The following is a 21,899-nucleotide window of genomic DNA, read 5'->3' as shown; positions in this document are numbered from 1 at the left end:
CCGTCAAAACAGTGCGAACAGCACCTCGTATAGGGCAAGAGGATGATGCTTCTTTCAGTCACTAGATTAGATGTATTCTATTCAAGCTGCTGCCAAGACCAGTACAATACCAATATTCAAATCCCCGGCAGTCCATCAGCGTCCCAGCAGCAGAAGAGAGACAGTCCTGATCCAAAAGGGTGCAGCCTCAACCCTGTCCCCTACGGTGCGGTGCAACGGTACAATCCAGCTGCACAACAGACCTCGTAGAAGGTGGGAACAAACAAAGGGACCACAGCTGAGTAAAGGAACGATCACCAAAGTCCATCTCGGACGTCGTAGTGTGGTCCACAATCGTTGGCGGATGGTCCATAGCAAGACAGCAGTTCACCAAAGGCAGCTAGTCCACACGGCAATGATCGAAGGTGTCTGCCCCCAGCGTCCGACCAGGCCAGTGCCGTGGAGTCCTAAACTGTATAGAGAGAAGCAGCGCAGCGCAGCGAGTCTCCCACGACAATCCAGCTAGACGGTGGCGACATGGGTTCACCACAGTAGTCAGAGCCGCCAGCGGCACCCACGGAAAGTCCAGGACATGGCTCCCAGCTGCATTTCTCAAGTCGGCGCGGTAATTCAGGAGCTCCCACACTGCCCACACTTAACTCCGGCAAAGTCGAGGCGGCCACTAGGTCCAGGTCTACTAGCACTCCCGTGCATAGCCGCCCAGTCGGTTCACCACGGCCGAGCACAGGGTGTGGCGAAGCGCCCCGCAGGTGGACGCAGGCTCGATCAACGGGGGGCAGGGCGAGCCCACCGGCGTCCAGTCGACCTCCCAGGTCCCGAGCTGTGGACCGCACATCTGCCCGCAAGGCGATCAGGGCGTCGTGAATGTCCCCTAGGCTCAGGGGCAGGTCAGGAGAAAGGGACGGCTTAGTATCATGACCGTGGGGCTCACGATCGTGAGTCAGTACTTGGGCCCCCCTGCCAGCACCACTTTCCAGCTGCACGGAATACCTGCGGCGTCTCAACTTGCACACCCGGATCACAGGGGCAAGGGCTGCATTCTCCATAATGGCGATTTCCCGGCTGTAGTATAAGGGCAGAAGACAGTAATATCGTCAGGATCCGGCCGTGTCTGCAACAGCAAGCTCAGGAGCGCCCGGCTCAAGATGGCCCCCGGGGAAGTCGTCGGAAGGCGAAGGCTAACAATGAATCCAAGGGAGGAATACAATGTATCGCTGGTTGCCGCGATCCCAGTGCAGCGTGTAGAGGAAAGCGGATGCAACAGTGTTGCGGATGACTTGTTGTTGCAACCATTCGCAGCCAGTCTACTCCGATCCGCCGTCTACGGCCACTGCTCCACTCCGCCGGGGCCAGCCTTCCACGGAGACAAAGACCTGGACGCCATCAGGGTACGCCGGGAAGCAAACTGGGACGTTCCGTCGCTTCTGCCGAGCGAAGAGCGACGGGGAGCACACCGTCGGGCGCAGCGTCGCCTCCCAAGTCCGAAGCCGCCGAAAGGGTGCACCGTAAATTCCAGGATTGTTAGCGGCTCGGACAAGAAGGAAACGGACCAGCGGAGCCGAGGGTTCAGGCGGCCATCTTGGTCGCCGGCTAGGCTCCTCCCCCCGTTATTGGATCTTTGATGCACAATTGCTTGTTATAATTCAGTTTATGGCAAAAATGGAATTTATCCTGCTTAATTTCAGGGGCAGGGTAGATTTCACGGAGTTCTGCAATGCCAAACTCTATATGAAGTGCTGAAAAAACTCTGCCACACCCCACTAAGTTTTGCAAGCAGTGGAGTGTATTGAGGAATGTTGCGTGCACTGATTTCTAGAGCTGGAAGGTTGCGTGTGCCGTCAAAACAGTGCGAACAGCACCTCGCACAGTGCAAGAGGATGATGCTTCTTTCAGTCACTAGATTAGATGTATTCTATTCAAGCTGCTGCTTGCTCAACACGCACAGCAGGTTTCTCAATGTGAGCTGTTGTGACCTGAAGCAAAAGCCCACGCTGAAAAGTCTCAACTGGAGGTGGTCTAGCATACAATTTTCCTCGCTTGTGCTTGCCATCATAACTTTTGTGAGCTATGCAAGAGGAAAAACTCCACCACACTATGCTGAGATTTTCAGAACTCCACCCTGTACACAGAGCGTGGAGTGGGTAACACCCTGCAAAATCCACTAGCGGAACCACACAGTACAGGGATGTTTCCACGCAGTCGCAACCTAATTGTACAGTCAGAACCGGTGAGTTATGGGCTGGCAAATCTAGACCACTATGGTGCATCTGCCTGACACTGTAATCAGCCCCAAAATGCTATCTAGAGGGAGGGGTTGATGTAAAGAGGGATGCTGCTGGGAAGAAGAAATATTTGTTGCTACTGTTATTCCTAATTACAATTGTTATGGTTCGTAGACCATCTTCGACCTTAATCAGGGGGTAAACGTGGGTGTTCCAGAGATGTATAGTGCTGATACAATGTTGTTGTCTGCTAAATTAAGCACCTTAAATATAGCACGCGTATCCCAATATACTGTTGAAAATAAAATTAATACCAATTTTAAAAAATGAACTCTGCAATGATCTACTTTGAAATGCTTGAGTACCTTAGAGATCCAATGACTGTTGTTTTGTCTATTTGCAGAGCCTCCTCTAGTGGAGAATATCACTCTTAATAACTGGAAATCAACAAATTCCATTGAAGTCAATTGGATCGCGCCATCTGGTCTTGTGGAGATCTATACTGTCTCCCTACAAGGAGCTGTCACCCAGAACAAAACGGTCTCATATGTACAGTTTTTTAATTTTACAGACTTACTCCCTGGCAGAGAATATAATGTCACAATTACAACAATCAGTGGCCCTTTCAATGGGATATCATCAGTAGTTACCGAGGCAACATGTAAGTTCAGCTGATACTTCTATTAGGTTTACTGTGCAAAGCAGTGAATCTAATTATCTAACTGAAGCCGCATCAACCTGCTGATGGGTACGGGCTTCATCCTTTAGAAAAATTGTTTAAATATTAATTGTATGTTTGATACAATTATTGTCTAAAAAGTTATATTTTTGGCATTACTGATGCGGCATTAGTCCAACCTAAATCAAATAATTATACTTCTAAAAAAATATTAAACACTATATTGTACAATGTTTATAAAAGTGTACGTTTCATTGCAATGACAATTATGGAGCTGCCCTATAGAAAAAGCTGTGTTGGTCCTTTTTAACTACCTGTGTATGTCAATCTATACTATAACCGACCATACAGCCACCCTGAAAATGAGGAGTGAAGCTTTTAAAAGCATGACTAAAATCTGGAATTCATAGACAGGGCAGAGACAGCACGCTGGGAACCCTTCTTGGGAAGAGATTCCAAAGCATCTCTTGTGCTACAGGAGTCATTTAAATTCTATGGATTTTTTGTTAATGTCTTCACTTTAGTTGGGCATTCTACCAAGCATAGTTCCCCTAAGAGCAATAATAAGCAGTTTTATCCTATTACCAATTTTGCTATATGCCTATCATTCAAGAATTGATATAGTCAACAATAAAATTGACTGAGTGCCAGTAAGTAATATAGATGATCTAGAAAATATGAAGCATATTCAAAATTAATTAACCATACTATTGATATAAAACTCAGGATTCTAAATATAAGTATTACATTTCCTTTCATTTAAAAGGTTCTGGTTTCTCAATTGCAAATTATCATGGGAACTACAGTGAAAATCGTTATCTTCATCTCAGGAGAGTGATGTAATGATGTCAATTGAAAAAATCTCATCATTAAGTCTGTAACAGGACAACATTATATACTGAAAATGAAAACACTGTGCTGGCCTGTGTTCTTTTATCTGAATTTGTTTATAGGACAGCCCCTTAAAATTAGCAAATACTGACAAGTAGCATTGCCTAGGGTGTTCTACCTTCATGTATGATGTAGACCCATAAAGTAGCTTCAGGTACCGTTTTAAATGTTACATACATAATGCTAACTATGAAATAGAAACTTTTGTCAATGAAATTTGGCTTTTTTATAACATGAGTTTGTGAACTGAAGATGAATATAAATGATGATGTTTTGTAGAATCATTTAATGTCTGAAGGTAATTCGCAAGATTATTTGAATATGATTGTCGGTTTGATAAATAGACATTAGAAAGAGAGGTTTAAATGTAGATGTATAGTTTGCTATTTATATACATCGACAAATTAATTTATTATGAATGTTTTCAATGTAGTATTTACAAAATAGATAATATTTGACTGTGTGCACAACTGAAATTGTCAAATAATTTCTTGGTTAACAGATCCCACACCGCCTGGTTCGGTGACATCAATAAATGCGGAACAAAACATCATCACTCTTTCATGGGATCAGCCTTTAAATATGAGTGACTTACAATTTACTTACAATATCACATACAGCAGTTTACAAGAAAGTGGAATCATTACAAACAACAGTGCCTATGCCAATATTGTGAACCTTGTATCGGGAACAAACTACACAATAAGTGTAGTAACAATCAGCGCTCGCAATTATGCAAGTACCCCGTTACTCACATCTTCATATACAAGTAAGTAGAGCATTTCTTTTGTGACTATTAGGTTATTTAAATACCACTGGTAATCTCCTTAATATTTGACAGTAGTCTGAAACACCAACCCATAAAAAAATATTTCTATCTTTAGTAATCTGAATTACTTTTCAATTCATCATTTTAAACTAACAACTTTCATGACAAAGAATGAAGCTACAAAATGAAAGTGGCTTGAGTGTAGTGCTTCTTTTTAAGTACCATGTATATTATGTGTCTGTGTAGAAGTGTGTATGCAAAGGTTATTAATTTCAGGGCATATCACAGTATGTTAACGCAAGAGCCTTGCTGCAAGTATTTCTTACTCATTTTGGGTCCCTTCCCAGGACCAATGGTTGAAAGTATCCATCTACAAATAGAGTTAATATGATTAGCCTTTTTTACGTTTTTGGATCTTTGATGCACAATTGCTTGTTATAATTCAGTTTATGGCAAAAATTGAATTTATCCTGCTTAATTTCAGGGGCAGAGTAGATTTCACGGAGTTCTGCAATGCCAAACTCTATATGAAGTGCTGAAAAAACTCTGCTACACCCCACTAAGTTTTGCAAGCAGTGGAGTGTATTGAGGAATGTTGCGTGCACTGATTTCTAGAGCTGGAAGGTTGCGTGTGCCGTCAAAACAGTGCGAACAGCACCTCGCACAGTGCAAGAGGATGATGTTTCTTTCAGTCACTAGATTAGATGTATTCTATTCAAGCTGCTGCTTGCTCAACACGCACAGCAGGTTTCTCAATGTGAGCTGTTGTGACCTGAAGCAAAAGCCCACGCTGAAAAGTCTCAACTGGAGGTGGTCTAGCATACAATTGTCCTCGCTTGTGCTTGCCATCATAACTTTTGTGAGCTATGCAAGAGGAAAAACTCCACCACACTATACTGAGATTTTCAGAACTCCACCCTGTACACAGAGCGTGGAGTGGGTAACACCCTGCAAAATCCACTAGCGGAACCACACAGTACAGGGATGTTTCCACGCAGTCGCAACCTAATTGTACAGTCAGAACCGGTGAGTTATGGGCTGGCAATTCTAGACCACTATGGTGCATCTGCCTGACACTGTAATCAGCCCCAAAATGCTATCTAGAGGGAGGGGTTGATGTAAAGAGGGATGCTGCTGGGAAGAAGAAATATTTGTTGCTACTGTTATTCCTAAAAATCCTGGAGGGTTTGCAGGATCCAGTCAATCCTACCACTGGTTTGGGAGCTCCGGAGGCGATGGCCAGTCGACCCCTGCAGAGGGTTTCTCACCTCTGTTTGGAAGCTCCGGCCACGCCTTCCAGTCGACCCCGACCAGAGGACCATGCACTCAGCCTGGGAGCTCCGGCGATAGAGTCCAGTCGACCCCAGCTGAGCAGCTTTCCCCTCCCCTCCTTGGAGGAGTTTGGCAGCCTGGCTCTCACGATCTCATCTGGCTCACCTCTTGATCCTCTCCCTCCAAAATTCTGGAGGGTGTTTCAGGAGGAACTTTTCCAGCCTTTGCACTCCATCTGCTGCCAGTCGTTTGAAACAGGGACTGTACCGGACTGCTGGAAGAAGGCAGTGGTATCTCCGCTCCTAAAAAAATCTACGCTTGACCCCGCTTGTCTTTCCAACTATCGGCCAATTTCCCTGCTTCCTTTTCCAGTTAAAATCATGGAAAAACTGGTCACCCGCACTCTGTCCGGCTTCTTAGAAGGTAACACCTGGTTGGATGAGACGCAATTCGGTTTTCGCCCAGCTCATGGGACGGAATCCGCGCTAGTGACCGTGTTAGACAATCTGCGGGCGCGAGTCGACAGTGGTCGGGCAGCCTTTCTGGTGCTGCTCGACATGTCGGCCGCGTTTGACACGGTCAGCCATCCTACCTTGATCATGAGGCTGGAAGAGTGCGGGGTCAAAGATAAGGCCAGGGATTGGCTGATTTCTTATCTGGACAACCGTCAGCAACAGGTATCGCTCCCTCCCTTCAGTTCAGAGGAGCGGAGAGTAGGACAACGAGTACCCCAGGGCTCAGCCATCAGCCCCATACTCTTTAATATTTACCTCCGCCCTCTGGTCCAGCTTATTAAATCATTTGGGATCTCCGCATTTAACTATGCGGACGACACCCAGCTGGTCTTTTCACTGGAGGGACAGGATGCAGTCCCATTGGAAACCTTCCACCGGTGCATGCAGGCTACAGCGGAATGGCTCCGATTGAAGTCGCTGCAGTTTAATGGGACTAAGACAGAGGTCCTGTACTGTTCCAACGACCGAGTCCCCCGGGATCTCCCAGACGACTTCTGGCCTTTGTCATTTTCAGAGACGGTGTCAGCTGCACAATCGGCGCACAACTTGGGTGTCATTTTCGGGCCCAACTTGCAGCTAGATCTGCACGTAAATAAGACCACCTCAACGTGCATGATGCTGATCCGCATGCTGCGCAAAGTTTTGCCCCTCCTCCCTGAGCAAGCCAGACCCGAAGTAGTGCGGAGTACCATTTTAAGTCGACTCGACTATTGTAACGTACTACTTCTGGAGGCCCCGATAACACTACTGGGCAAGCTCCAAAGGGTGCAAAACATGGCTGCCAAACTCGCCCTCTCCCGCCCCTAACACAGCTCATCCACGGCAGCGCTACAGGAACTCCACTGGCTGCCGGTCCATCTACGCGTTTGCTACAAAGCAGCTTGCATTGTGTTCAGGGCCATCCATGGCCTGGGCCCGGTCCCCTTGCGGAAAATGTTCGCCTGGTACCTTCCACCCCGAGCCTTAAGCTCCTCTTCATCCAGGCTACTTGTAGTACCGCATTTTCAGAGAGTGAGGATGGGCGGCCGATCTTTCAGAGTAGCGGCGGCTAAACTCTGGAACTCCCTGCCGATATCTCTAAGGAGTCTTGAGGATCTCTCAGCCTTTAGGAAGGTGTTAAAAACCCACCTTTTCCCCAGGATAGGCTAAGTCGCTGAAATTGTTGGCTCATCGTTCGAAGCGCCAGGATGCCCTTGGGGTGACAGGTCTGCGCTCTACAAATATACCACGATACGATACGATACGATACGATACTAATTACAATTGTTATGGTTCGTAGATCAACTTCGACCTTAATCAGGGGGTAAACGTGGGTGTTCCAGAGATGTATAGTGCTGATACAATGTTGTTGTCTGCTAAATTAAGCACCTTAAATATAGCACGCGTATCCCAATGTACTGTTGAAAATAAAATAAATACCAATTTTAAAAAATGAACTCTGCAATGATCTACTTTGAAATGCTTGAGTACCTTAGAGATCCAATGACTGTTGTTTTGTCTATTTGCAGAGCCTCCTCTAGTGGAGAATATCACTCTCAATAACTGGAAATCAACAAATTCCATTGAAGTCAATTGGATCGCGCCATCTGGTCTTGTGGAGATCTATACTGTCTCCCTCCAAGGAGCTGTCACCCAGAACAAAACGGTCTCATATGTACAGCCTTTTAATTTTACAGACTTACTCCCTGGCAGAGAATATAATGTCACAATTACAACAATCAGTGGCCCTTTCAATGGGATATCATCAGTAGTTACCGAGGCAACATGTAAGTTCAGCTGATACTTCTATTAGGTTTGCTGTGCAAAGCAGTGAATCTAATTATCTAACTGAAGCCGCATCAACCTGCTGATGGGTACGGGCTTCATCCCTGAGAAAACTTGTTTAAATATTAATTGTATGTTTGACCTAAATCAAATAATTATACTTCTAAAAAAATATTAAACACTATATTGTACAATGTTTATAAAAGTGTACTTTTAATTGCAATGACAATTATGGAGCTGCCCTATAGAAAAAGCTGTGTTGGTCCTTTTTAACTACCTGTGTATGTCAATCTATACTATAACCGACCATACAGCCACCCTGAAAGTGAGGAGTGAAGCTTTTAAAAGCATGACTAAAATCTGAAATTCATAGACAGGGCAGAGACAGCACGCTGGGAACCCTTCTTGGGAAGAGATTCCAAAGCATCTCTTGTGCTACAGGAGTCATTTATATTCTATGGATTTTTTTTAATGTCTTCTTTTTAGTTGGGCATTCTACCAAGCATAGTTCCCCTAAGAGCAATAATAAGCAGTTTTATCCTATTACCAATTTTGCTATATGCCTATCATTCAAGAATTGATATAGTCAACAATAAAATTGACTGAGTGCCAGTAAGTAATATAGATGATCTAGAAAATATGAAGCATATTCAAAATTAATTAACAATACTATTGATATAAAACTCAGGATTCTAAATATAAGTATTACATTTCCTTTCATTTAAAAGGTTCTGGTTTCTCAATTGCAAATTGTCATGGGAACTACAGTGAAAATCGTTATCTTCATCTCAGGAGAGTGATGTAATGATGTCAGTTGAAAAAATCTCATCATTAAGTCTGTAACAGGACAATATTATATACTGAAAATGAAAACACTGTGCTGGCCTGTGTTCTTTTATCTGAATTTGTTTATAGGACAGCCCCTTAAAATTAGCAAATACTGACAAGTAGCATTGCCTAGGGTGTTCTACCTTCATGTATGATGTAGACCCATAAAGTAGCTTCAGGTACCGTTTTAAATGTTACATACATAATGCTAACTATGAAATAGAAACTTTTGTCAATGAAATTTGGCTTTTTTATAACATGAGTTTGTGAACTGAAGATGAATATAAATGATGATGTTTTGTAGAATGATTTAATGTCTGAAGGTAATTCGCAAGATTATTTGAATATGATTGTCGGTTTGATAAATAGACATTAGAAAGTGAGGTTTAAATGTAGATGTATAGATTGCTATTTATATACATCGACAAATTAATTTATTATGAATGTTTTCAATGTAGTATTTACAAAATAGATAATATTTGACTGTGTGCACAACTGAAATTGTCAAATAATTTCTTGGTTAACAGATCCCACACCGCCTGGTTCGGTGACATCAATAAATGCGGAACAAAACAGCATCACTCTTTCATGGGATCAGCCTTTAAATATGAGTGACTTACAATTTACTTACAATATCACATACAGCAGTTTACAAGAAAGTGGAATCATTACAAACAACAGTGCCTATGCCAATATTGTGAACCTTGTATCGGGAACAAACTACACAATAAGTGTAGTAACAATCAGCGCTCGCAATTATGCAAGTACCCCGTTACTCACATCTTCATATACAAGTAAGTAGAGCATTTCTTTTGTGACTATTAGGTTATTTAAATACCACTGGTAATCTCCTTAATATTTGACAGTAGTCTGAAACACCAACCCAGAAAAAAATATTCCTATCTTTAGTAATCTGAATTACTTTTCAATTCATCATTTTAAACTAACAACTTTCATGACAAAGAATGAAGCTACAAAATGAAAGTGGCTTGAGTGTAGTGCTTCTTTTTAAGTACCATGTATATTATGTGTCTGTGTAGAAGTGTGTATGCAAAGGTTATTAATTTCAGGGCATATCACAGTATGTTAACGCAAGAGCCTTGCTGCAAGTATTTCTTACTCATTTTGGGTCCCTTCCCAGGACCAATGGTTGAAAGTATCCATCTACAAATAGAGTTAATATGATTAGCCTTTTTTACGTTTTTGGATCTTTGATGCACAATTGCTTGTTATAATTCAGTTTATGGCAAAAATGGAATTTATCCTGCTTAATTTCAGGGGCAGGGTAGATTTCACGGAGTTCTGCAATGCCAAACTCTATATGAAGTGCTGAAAAAACTCTGCTACACCCCACTAAGTTTTGCAAGCAGTGGAGTGTATTGAGGAATGTTGCGTGCACTGATTTCTAGAGCTGGAAGGTTGCGTGTGCCTTCAAAACAGTGTGAACAGCACCTCGCACAGTGCAAGAGGATGATGCTTCTTTCAGTCACTAGATTAGATGTATTCTATTCAAGCTGCTGCTTGCTCAACACGCACAGCAGGTTTCTCAATGTGAGCTGTTGTGAACTGAAGCAAAAGCCCACGCTGAAAAGTCTCAACTGGAGGTGGTCTAGCATACAATTTTCCTCGCTTGTGCTTGCCATCATAACTTTTGTGAGCTATGCAAGAGGAAAAACTCCACCACACTATGCTGAGATTTTCAGAACTCCACCCTGTACACAGAGCGTGGAGTGGGTAACACCCTGCAAAATCCACTAGCGGAACCACACAGTACAGGGATGTTTCCACGCAGTCGCAACCTAATTGTACAGTCAGAACCGGTGAGTTATGGGCTGGCAATTCTAGACCACTATGGTGCATCTGCCTGACACTGTAATCAGCCCCAAAATGCTATCTAGAGGGAGGGGTTGATGTAAAGAGGGATGCTGCTGGGAAGAAGAAATATTTGTTGCTACTGCTATTCCTAAAAATCCTGGAGGGTTTGCAGGATCCAGTCAATCCTACCACTGGTTTGGGAGCTCCGGAGGCGTTGGCCAGTCGACCCCTGCAGAGGGTTTCTCACCTCTGTTTGGAAGCTCCGGCCACGCCTTCCAGTCGACCCCGACCAGAGGACCATGCACTCAGCCTCGGAGCTCGGGCGATAGAGTCCAGTCGACCCCAGCTGAGCAGCTTTCCCCTCCCCTCCTTGGAGGAGTTTGGCAGCCTGATCTCATTTGGCTCACCTCTTGATCCTCTCCCTCCAAAATTCTGGAGGGTGTTTCAGGAGGAACTTTTCCAGCCTTTGCACTCCATCTGCTGCCAGTCGTTTGAAACAGGGACTGTACCGGACTGCTGGAAGAACGCAGTGGTATCTCCGCTCCTAAAAAAATCTACGCTTGACCCCGCTTGTCTTTCCAACTATCGGCCAATTTCCCTGCTTCCTTTTCCAGTTAAAATCATGGAAAAACTGGTCACCCGCACTCTGTCCGGCTTCTTAGAAGGTAACACCTGGTTGGATGAGACGCAATTCGGTTTTCGCCCAGCTCATGGGACGGAATCCGCGCTAGTGACCGTGTTAGACAATCTGCGGGTGCGAGTCGACAGTGGTCGGGCAGCCTTTCTGGTGCTGCTCGACATGTCGGCCGCGTTTGACACGGTCAGCCATCCTACCTTGATCATGAGGCTGGAAGAGTGCGGGGTCAAAGATAAGGCCAGGGATTGGCTGATTTCTTATCTGGACAACCGTCAGCAACAGGTAACGCTCCCTCCCTTCAGTTCAGAGGAGCGGAGAGTAGGACAAGGAGTACCCCAGGGCTCAGCCATCAGCCCCATACTCTTTAATATTTACCTCCGCCCTCTGGTCCAGCTTATTAAATCATTTGGGATCTCCGCATTTAACTATGCGGACGACACCCAGCTGGTCTTTTCACTGGAGGGACAGGACGCAGTCCCATTGGAAACCTTCCACCGGTGCATGCAGGCTACAGCGGAATGGCTCCGATTGAACTCGCTGCAGTTTAATGGGACTAAGACAGAGGTCCTGTACTGTTCCAACGACCGAGTCCCCCGGGATCTCCCAGACGACTTCTGGCCTTTTTCATTTTCAGAGACGGTGTCAGCTGCACAATCGGCGCACAACTTGGGTGTCATTTTCGGGCCCAACTTGCAGCTAGATCTGCACGTAAATAAGACCACCTCAACGTGCAAGATGCTGATCCGCATGCTGCGCAAAGTTTTGCCCCTCCTCCCTGAGCAAGCCAGACCCGAAGTAGTGCGGAGTACCATTTTAAGTCGACTCGACTATTGTAACGCACTACTTCTGGAGGCCCCGATAACACTACTGGGCAAGCTCCAAAGGGTGCAAAACATGGCTGCCAAACTCGCCCTCTCCCGCCCCTACCACAGCTCATCCACGGCAGCGCTACAGGAACTCCACTGGCTGCCGGTCCATCTACGCGTTTGCTACAAAGCAGCTTGCATTGTGTTCAGGGCCATCCATGGCCTGGGCCCAGTCCCCTTGCGGAAAATGTTCGCCTGGTACCTTCCACCCCGAGCCTTACGCTCCTCTTCATCCAGGCTACTTGTAGTACCGCGTTTTCAGAGAGTGAGGATGGGCGGCCAAACTCTGGAACTCCCTGCCGATATCTCTAAGGAGTCTTGAGGATCTCTCAGCCTTTAGGAAGGTGTTAAAAACCCACCTTTTCCCCAGGATAGGCTAAGTCGCTGAAATTGTTGGCTCATCGTTCGAAGCGCCAGGATGCCCTTGGGGTGACAGGTCTGCGCTCTACAAATATACCACGATACGATACGATACGATACGATACTAATTACAATTGTTATGGTTCGTAGATCAACTTCGACCTTAATCAGGGGGTAAACGTGGGTGTTCCAGAGATGTATAGTGCTGATACAATGTTGCTGTCTGCTAAATTAAGCACCTTAAATATAGCATGCGTATCCCAATATACTGTTGAAAATAAAATAAATAACAATTTTAAAAAATGAACTCTGCAATGATCTATTTTGAAATGCTTGAGTACCTTAGAGATCCAATGACTGTTGTTTTGTCTATTTGCAGAGCCTCCTCTAGTGGAGAATATCACTCTTAATAACTGGAAATCAACAAATTCCATTGAAGTCAATTGGATCGCGCCATCTGGTCTTGTGGAGATCTATACTGTCTCCCTACAAGGAGCTGTCACCCAGAACAAAACGGTCTCATATGTACAGTCTTTGAATTTTACAGACTTACTCCCTGGCAGAGAATATAATGTCACAATTACAACAATCAGTGGCCCTTTCAATGGGATATCATCAGTAGTTACCGAGGCAACATGTAAGTTCAGCTGATACTTCTATTAGGTTTACTGTGCAAAGCAGTGAATCTAATTATCTAACTGAAGCCGCATCAACCTGCTGATGGGTACGGGCTTCATCCTTTAGAAAAATTGTTTAAATATTAATTGTATGTTTGATACAATCATTGTCTAAAAAGTTATATGTTTGGCATTACTGATGCGGCATTACTCCAACCTAAATCAAATAATTATACTTCTAAAAAAATATTAAACACTATATTGTACAATGTTTATAAAAGTGTACTTTTCATTGCAATGACAATTATGGAGCTGCCCTATAGAAAAAGCTGTGTTGGTCCTTTTTAACTACCTGTGTATGTCAATCTATACTATACACGGCCAAACAGCCACCCTGAAAGTGAGGAGTGAAGCTTTTAAAAGCATGACTAAAATCTGGAATTCATAGACAGGGCAGAGACAGCACGCTGGGAACCCTTCTTGGGAAGAGATTCCAAAGCATCTCTTGTGCTACAGGAGTAATTTATATTCTATGGATTTTTTGTTAATGTCTTCTTTTTAGTTGGGCATTCTACCAAGCATAGTTCCCCTAAGAGCAATAATAAGCAGTTTTATCCTATTACCAATTTTGCTATATGCCTATCATTCAAGAATTGATATAGTCAACAATAAAATTGACTGAGTGCCAGTAAGTAATATAGATGATCTAGAAAATATGAAGCATATTCAAAATTAATTAACAATACTATTGATATAAAACTCAGGATTCTAAATATGAGTATTACATTTCCTTTCATTTAAAAGGTTCTGGTTTCTCAATTGCAAATTGTCATGGGAACTACAGTGAAAATCGTTATCTTCATCTCAGGAGAGTGATGTAATGATGTCAGTTGAAAAAATCTCATCATTAAGTCTGTAACAGGACAATATTATATACTGAAAATGAAAACACTGTGCTGGCCTGTGTTCTTTTATCTGAATTTGTTTATAGGACAGCCCCTTAAAATTAGCAAATACTGACAAGTAGCATTAGCCAGGGTGTTCTACCTTCATGTGTGATGTAGACCCATAAAGTAGCTTCAGGTACCGTTTTAAATGTTACATACATAATGCTAACTATGAAATAGAAACTTTTGTCAATGAAATTTGGCTTTTTTATAACATGAGTTTGTGAACTGAAGATGAATATAAATGATGATGTTTTGTAGAATGATTTAATGTCTGAAGGTAATTTGCAAGATTATTTGAATATGATTGTCGGTTTGATAAATAGACATTAGAAAGAGAGGTTTAAATGTAGATGTATGGATTGCTACTTATATACATCGACAAATTAATTTATTATGAATGTTTTCAATGTAGTATTTACAAAATAGATAATATTTGACTGTGTGCACAACTGAAATTGTCAAATAATTTCTTGGTTAACAGATCCCACACCGCCTGGTTCGGTGACATCAATAAATGCGGAACAAAACAGCATCACTCTTTCATGGGATCAGCCTTTAAATATGAGTGACTTACAATTTACTTACAATATCACATACAGCAGTTTACAAGAAAGTGGAATCATTACAAACAACAGTGCCTATGCCAATATTGTGAACCTTGTATCGGGAACAAACTACACAATAAGTGTAGTAACAATCAGCGCTCGCAATTATGCAAGTACCCCGTTACTCACATCTTCATATACAAGTAAGTAGAGCATTTCTTTTGTGACTATTAGGTTATTTAAATACCACTGGTAATCTCCTTAATATTTGACAGTAGTCTGAAACACCAACCCAGAAAAAAATATTTCTATCTTTAGTAATCTGAATTACTTTTCAATTCATCATTTTAAACTAACAACTTTCATGACAAAGAATGAAGCTACAAAATGAAAGTGGCTTGAGTGTAGTGCTTCTTTTTAAGTACCATGTATATTATGTGTCTGTGTAGAAGTGTGTATGCAAATGTTATTATTTCAGGGCATATCACAGTATGTTAACGCAAGAGCCTTGCTGCAAGTATTTCTTACTCATTTTGGGTCCCTTCCCAGGACCAATGGTTGAAAGTATCCATCTACAAATAGAGTTAATATGATTAGCCTTTTTTACGTTTTTGGATCTTTGATGCACAATTGCTTGTTATAATTCAGTTTATGGCAAAAATGGAATTTATCCTGCTTAATTTCAGGGGCAGGGTAGATTTCACGGAGTTCTGCAATGCCAAACTCTATATGAAGTGCTGAAAAAACTCTGCCACACCCCACTAAGTTTTGCAAGCAGTGGAGTGTATTGAGGAATGTTGCGTGCACTGGTTTCTAGAGCTGGAAGGTTGCGTGTGCCGTCAAAACAGTGCGAACAGCACCTCGCACAGTGCAAGAGGATGATGCTTCTTACAGTCACTAGATTAGATGTATTCTATTCAAGCTGCTGCTTGCTCAACACGCGCAGCATGTTTCTCAATGTGAGCTGTTGTGACCTGAAGCAAAAGCCCACGCTGAAAAGTCTCAACTGGAGGTGGTCTTGCATACGATTTTCCTCGCTTGTGCTTGCCATCATAACTTTTGTGAGCTATGCAAGAGGAAAAACTCCACCACACTATGCTGAGATTTTCAGAACTCCGCCCTGTACACAGAGCGTGGAGTGGGTAACACCCTGCAAAATCCACTAGCGGAATCACACAGTACAGGGATGTTTCCACGCAGTTGCAACCTAATTGTACAGTCAAAACCGGTGAGTTATGGGCTGGCAGTTCTAGACCACTATGGTGCATCTGCCTGACACTGTAATCAGCCCCAAAATGCTATCTAGAGGGAGGGGTTGATGTAAAGAGGGATGCTGCGGGGAAGAAGGAATATTTGTTGCTACTGTTATTCCTTATTACAATTGTTATGGTTCATAGACCAACTTCGACCTTAATCAGGGGGTAAACGTGGATGTTCCAGAGATGTATAGTGCTGATACAATGTTGTTGTCTGCTAAATTAAGCACCTTAAATATAGCATGCGTATCCCAATATACTGTTGAAAATAAAATAAATAACAATTTAAAAAAATGAACTCTGCAATGATCTACTTTGAAATGCTTCAGTACCTTAGAGATCCAATGACTGTTGTTTTGTCTATTTGCAGGGCCTCCTCTAGTGGAGAATATCACTCTTAATAACTGGAAATCAACTAATTCCATTGAAGTCAATTGGATCGCGCCATCTGGTCTTGTGGAGATCTATACTGTCTCCCTCCAAGGAGCTGTCACCCAGAACAAAACGGTCTCATATGTACAGCCTTTTAATTTTACAGACTTACTCCCTGGCAGAGAATATAATGTCACAATTACAACAATCAGTGGCCCTTTCAATGGGATATCATCAGTAGTTACCGAGGCAACATGTAAGTTCAGCTGATACTTCTATTAGGTTTACTGTGCAAAGCAGTGAATCTAATTATCTAACTGAAGCCGCATCAACCTGCTGATGGGTACGGGCTTCATCCTTTAGAAAACTTGTTTAAATATTAATTGTATGTTGGATACAATTATTGTCTAAAAAGTTATATTTTTGGCATTACTGTTGCGGCATTACTCCAACCTAAATCAAATAATTATACTTCTAAAAAAATATTAAACACTATATTGTACAATGTTTATAAAAGTGTACTTTTCATTGCAATGACAATTATGGAACTGCCCTATAGAAAAAGCTGTGTTGGTCCTTTTTAACTACCCGTGTATATCAATCTATACTATACATGACCATACAGCCACCCTGAAAGTGAGGAGTAAAGCTTTTAAAAGCATGACTAAAATCTGGGATTCATAGACAGGGCAGAGACAGCATGCTGGGAACCCTTCTTGTGAAGAGATTCCAAAGCATCTCTAGTGCTACAGGAGTCATTTATATTCTATGGATTTTTTGTTAATGTCTTCTTTATAGTTGGGCATTCTACCAAGCATGGTTCCCCTAAGAGCAGTAATAAGCAGTTTTATCCTATTACCAATTTTGCCATATGCCTATTATTCAAGAATTGATATAGTCAACATGAAAATTGACTGAGTGGCAGTAAGTAATATAGAGGATCTAGAAAATATGAAGCATTTTCAAAATAATTAACAATAATATTGATATAAAACTCAGGATTCTAAATATAAGTATTACATCTCCTTTCATTTAAAAGTCTCTGGTTTCTCAATTGCAAATTGTCATGGGAACTACAGTGAAATTCATTATCTTCACGTCAGGAAAATGATGTAATGATGTCAGTTGGCAAAATCTCATCATTAAGTCTGTAACAGGACAATATTATATACTGAAAATGAAAACACTGGGCTGGCCTGTGTTCTTTTATCTGAATTTGTTTATAGGACAGAGCCTTAAAATTAGCTAATACTGCCAAGTAGCATTGCCTAGAGTGTTCTACCTTGTGTGATTTAGACCCATAAAGTAGCTTCAGGTACCGTTTTAAATGTTACATACACAATGCTAACTATGAAAGAGAAACTTTTGTCAATGAAAGTTGGCTTTTTTATAACATGAGTTTGTGAACTGAAGATGATTATAAATGATGATGTTTTGTAGAATTGTGAGAAGGTGGCCTGGTATAGACCAGCTATCCTAGAGGTAGCATGGACAAAAGCAGTCTTAGGCTAAGCTCAAGAGGGCATGTAAAGCCAGCTGGTTTACCGTATGTAATCCTTTTAAATACCAAATGAAAGGACACCACACATGTTATGATTACAAAATATATGTATTTATTTCTAGAATAATCCCCTATACTCTTTATGAGCACGGAAGCACAAGCGTTAAACAAAGAACACAATATAACATACAATAAGCTGCACAATTATGGATAGCCCAGGTGGCCACTCAAACCATATATTAAGAAAGTGGTATAAGTACCACGTCACAAACAATGAACAGGCCTAGGGCCTTGGGAATTGCTGGGCCTACACTGGACTAATAAAGGTTATGACATAGGAGGCCCACAGGATGCGGGTGCAGTGTCTATAGGCAACCGCGTTTACCATACAAGTCAATGGTGCGTAAAAATCAGAAAGTGTTAGGTTTCGGAGACTTCCGACTGGACTAGAACTTAGCCACTTAAAACTAGAACACTAGAGGTGTAAACCACTATAGGAGTACTGGAGTTATATTGTTTTCTCACCCAAAGGAAGCGAGTGCATAGGTGCCAAAGTGTGTCGGGCTTCGTCGTGAAGTTCTATGGAGCCTGGAGGAAAAGATGCTGCAGGCAGCAGAGAGAAGAGTCCTGTTGGATCCAAAGGTGGATCGAAAATGAAGAGTACCTGAAAGCAGAGGGGACAGAGTTCAGGTCACTAGCCAGTGACCAGCGAGGAACCAGGAAGGAACCAGGTGATGTCGGGTTGCAATCAGGTGATGTCGAGGTGTTTGTCTCCGCTGCCACGTAGACAAGGAAGGATCGAGGATAACCAGCTGGTGAACACGAGCTGTCCCACGAAGGCTCTTGCTGTTGCCGGTGTCTGTACTTGATTCGGAGTCACCAAGCCTTGGCAAAGTCAGCCCACGCAGGATTCGAAGATGTCTTCTTGATCGGACCGGGAAGGCCAGATCGAAGGCTCCTTTTAAGGGGAGCTGGGGCCAGTCTGGAGCAACCAGACCAGCAGTGAAGTTTCAAGGTTTCATCATCACAGAGGCCACTAGCTAACGGACAAGCGACCGGACAACGCATCGAGCAGGAAAAGTGCAAAAGGGCCCCACGCAGCACTCGGAGAGTGTGGGGAGGTGGTCTTTGGAGCACAGGCTGCTCGGAGCTGCTTGGAGCTGGGGCATCTCAAATCCCAAAGCACAACGTCGAGGGTGCCTCGGGAGCTGCGCTGGAAGCACTTCGTCGACTTTTCAAGATGGCCGGTCCCACGTCTCTCGTCGCCTCCACGGGTCTAAGCTTTGCTAGGACTGTGGATCGGGCTGTTGGAAGTCTGGGAGTCCAGGTCTTGTCGGTCTCTGTCATTCGAGCTCCGGCGGGAGCAACGGCAAAGGAAGTCTAGATGCGCTGATGGTGCCTGCTTGCACAGGGTGGCCACTCCTTGACCACAAGGGAGATTCTTCAGTCTTTTACGTTGAGTAGGATGTTGAAGGGTCCAGAGTTTTGTTTCAAAGTTTCAGTCAGGATGATCTAAATTGCATTTTCAATCAAGGGGCTGGATCACCTGCTAGGTCCCTCCTATGGGTGGAACCCAGGAAGGGGGTGGTTACACCCCTTTCCCTTTGTCCAGTTTCGCGCCAGAGCTGGGGCTGGAGTGCCCCAGCACTGGTTTTAACTAGGCTATGCATGGGACGCCTTGTGCGCCCCAGGCAGTGTCTGGTTTCTTTCAGCCCTCCCTGCCCCAATCCACTATCTCTTGTCTGGGGTGGAGTAACACCTCCCTGTGACAGGATACCATTTGTCCAGGCCTCCCCTGCCGGAGTTTCGGTCAGCACCAGGAGGCCATTCTTGTGTCAGTGGCAGCAGCATCCATTTTGTGATGCTGAGGCTCTGGTTAGATTTATCCGCTTTTAAGCAAAGTAACATGTCTTCTCCCTCTAGAAGGGTGGAATGCTACCGCGTCACCAGAACTGGTGAGGGGGTAGTATTCCAAAGCGTATGACACCTTACACAACATGTTTTGATAAAGCCAAACCAAAGTTAGCAAGTAACCGCGAGGATTATAATGCACTTAAGAGTATATGGTATGGCAATATCCCAGAACAGCTAAGGGAGTTGGTCCCGAAAGCTGCAGACAGGCTCAGCTCATGCTAGAGCACCATCTCACATAAAACCAAGCACTCTGCCTCCAGGATTGTTAAGGCCTGCCATAGGAGGGACTTATAGGTGTATATGTGTCCAGATATAGGTTTAGATATAGGTATACTATATCTAAGCAAGAGGTGATTACACCACCTTGCCCCAGCTGAGTGATCAGCCAGTTGTGTCAGATTGGATAGCCAGCCAGGGGTCACAAAAGATATGCTGCAGCCCCTGGTAGGCCTTGGATGCACCTATGCCCTAGGTACCTATAGTACACTGTACAGGGGCTGATAAGATGATCCAATACCCAATTGGTTATGTACCTAAAGTACATGGTTGTGAATTTAGAGAGAGAACAGCAGGCTGTGGGTCTGATTAGCAGGCCCACAGCCATATTAAGTCGAAAACCAGTGAAGCAAAAAGCAAAAAAATGGGGTGACCATAGGAAAGCAGACCCTACTCTCCTACATAACACCCCCCCCCCACCAAACGCAGGGACATAAAAACTTAACCTTGACCAGATACGTCTTTATGTTCTAAGAGGAAATACCTGGTTAGACCATCTGCATTGCCATGGTCAGTCCCTGGTCTGTGCTCCACTGTAAAGTCCATCCCCTGTAGGGAAATGGACCACCTGAGCAGTTTGGGATTTTCACCCTTCATCTGATTTAGCCACAAGAGGAGCTTATGGTCTGTTTGAATTCTGAAGTGAGTGCCAAACAGGTATGGTCTCAACTTCTTCAGGGCCCAAGCCACAGCAAAGGCCTCCCTCTCAATGGCTGACCAACGTTTCTCTCTAGGGGTCAGCCTTCTGCTGATGAAAGCAATGGGCTGGTCTTGACCATCTACATTAAGTTGTGAAAGCACAGCTCCCACCCCCAACTCAGAAGCATCTGTTTGGACAATGAACTCTTTAGAGTAGTCAGGACTCTTTAGGATAGGTGCAGAGCACATGGCCTTCTTCAGGTCATCAAATGCCTTTTGACAGCTAACTGTCCACTGAACCTTCTTTGGCATCTTCTTGGATGTCAGATCATTTAATGGTGTCACAATGGACCCATAGTTCTTTACAAATTTTCTGTAATACCCAGCCAGGCCCAAGAAAGCTCTGACCTGTGTCTGGGTGGTTGGAGGAGCCCAGTCCTGTATGGTCTGGATGTTACTCTCCAGTGGTTGAACCTGACCCCCACCTACCAGGTGGCCCAGGTACATAACCTTGCTCTGCCCTATCTGGCACTTTGTGGCCTTGATAGTTAGGCCTGCCTTTTGCAGGGCCTCTAAACCCTTCTTCAGGTGGATCAGGTGATCCTCCCAGGTAGAGCTGAAGACAGCAATATCATCTGGATAAGCTGCACAAAAGTCATCCAACCCAGAAAGGACTTGGTTCACCAACCTTTGGAAAGTGGCAGGTGCATTCTTCAATCCAAAGGGCATTACCACAAATTGATAATGGCCTCCAGTGGTTGAGAATGCTGTTTTGGCCTTTGACTCCTCAGCTAACCTGATTTGCCAATAGCCAGCTGTCAAATCAACTGTGCTCAGAAACTTGGCAGAAGCCAATTTATCAATGAGCTCATCTGCTGTTGGAATGGGGTGAGCATCTGTCCTAGTGACAGCATTGAGACCTCTATAATCCACACAAAACCTAATTTCTCTCTTCTCATCTTTGGTATGAGGTTTTGGGATAAGGACTACTGGGCTGGCCCAGGGGCTCTCTGATGGCTCAATTACTCCAAGCTCAAGCATTTTCTGCACCTCAGTCTTTATACAGTCCCTGACATGGTCAGGTTGCCTGTAGATCTTATTCTTCACAGGCAGACTGTCACCAGTGTCCACCTCATTGGTGCACCAGTTAGCCTGACTAGGTGACAATGAAAACATGTGTCTGAAAGACTATAGAACTTGTCTGCAGTCTT

At 43.7% G+C, this 21,899-nt stretch overlaps 1 protein-coding gene across 1 annotated transcript in view; it reads left to right on the top strand.

The window, feature by feature from the left end:
• Nucleotides 1-21,899, top strand: part of LOC147733302 (receptor-type tyrosine-protein phosphatase eta-like) — a 526,406-nt gene that overhangs the window by 13,651 nt on the left and 490,856 nt on the right. Inside the window, exons 5-11 of the mRNA XM_086956289.1 lie at nt 2,626-2,883; nt 4,295-4,561; nt 7,857-8,114; nt 9,468-9,734; nt 12,998-13,143; nt 16,128-16,179; nt 16,357-16,614. Of these exons, the coding sequence (XP_086812415.1) occupies nt 2,626-2,883; nt 4,295-4,561; nt 7,857-8,114; nt 9,468-9,734; nt 12,998-13,143; nt 16,128-16,179; nt 16,357-16,614 (1,506 nt within the window). The remainder of the gene's footprint in view (nt 1-2,625; nt 2,884-4,294; nt 4,562-7,856; nt 8,115-9,467; nt 9,735-12,997; nt 13,144-16,127; nt 16,180-16,356; nt 16,615-21,899) is intronic.

Source organism: Lissotriton vulgaris, chromosome 2_1 (genome assembly GCF_964263255.1).
Source record: "Lissotriton vulgaris chromosome 2_1, aLisVul1.2, whole genome shotgun sequence".
In the NCBI taxonomy this organism is placed as follows: Eukaryota; Metazoa; Chordata; class Amphibia; order Caudata; family Salamandridae; genus Lissotriton; species Lissotriton vulgaris.
The sequence above is the reverse complement of the archived record's forward strand: the minus strand, read 5'-3'. Positions and strand labels throughout refer to the sequence as shown.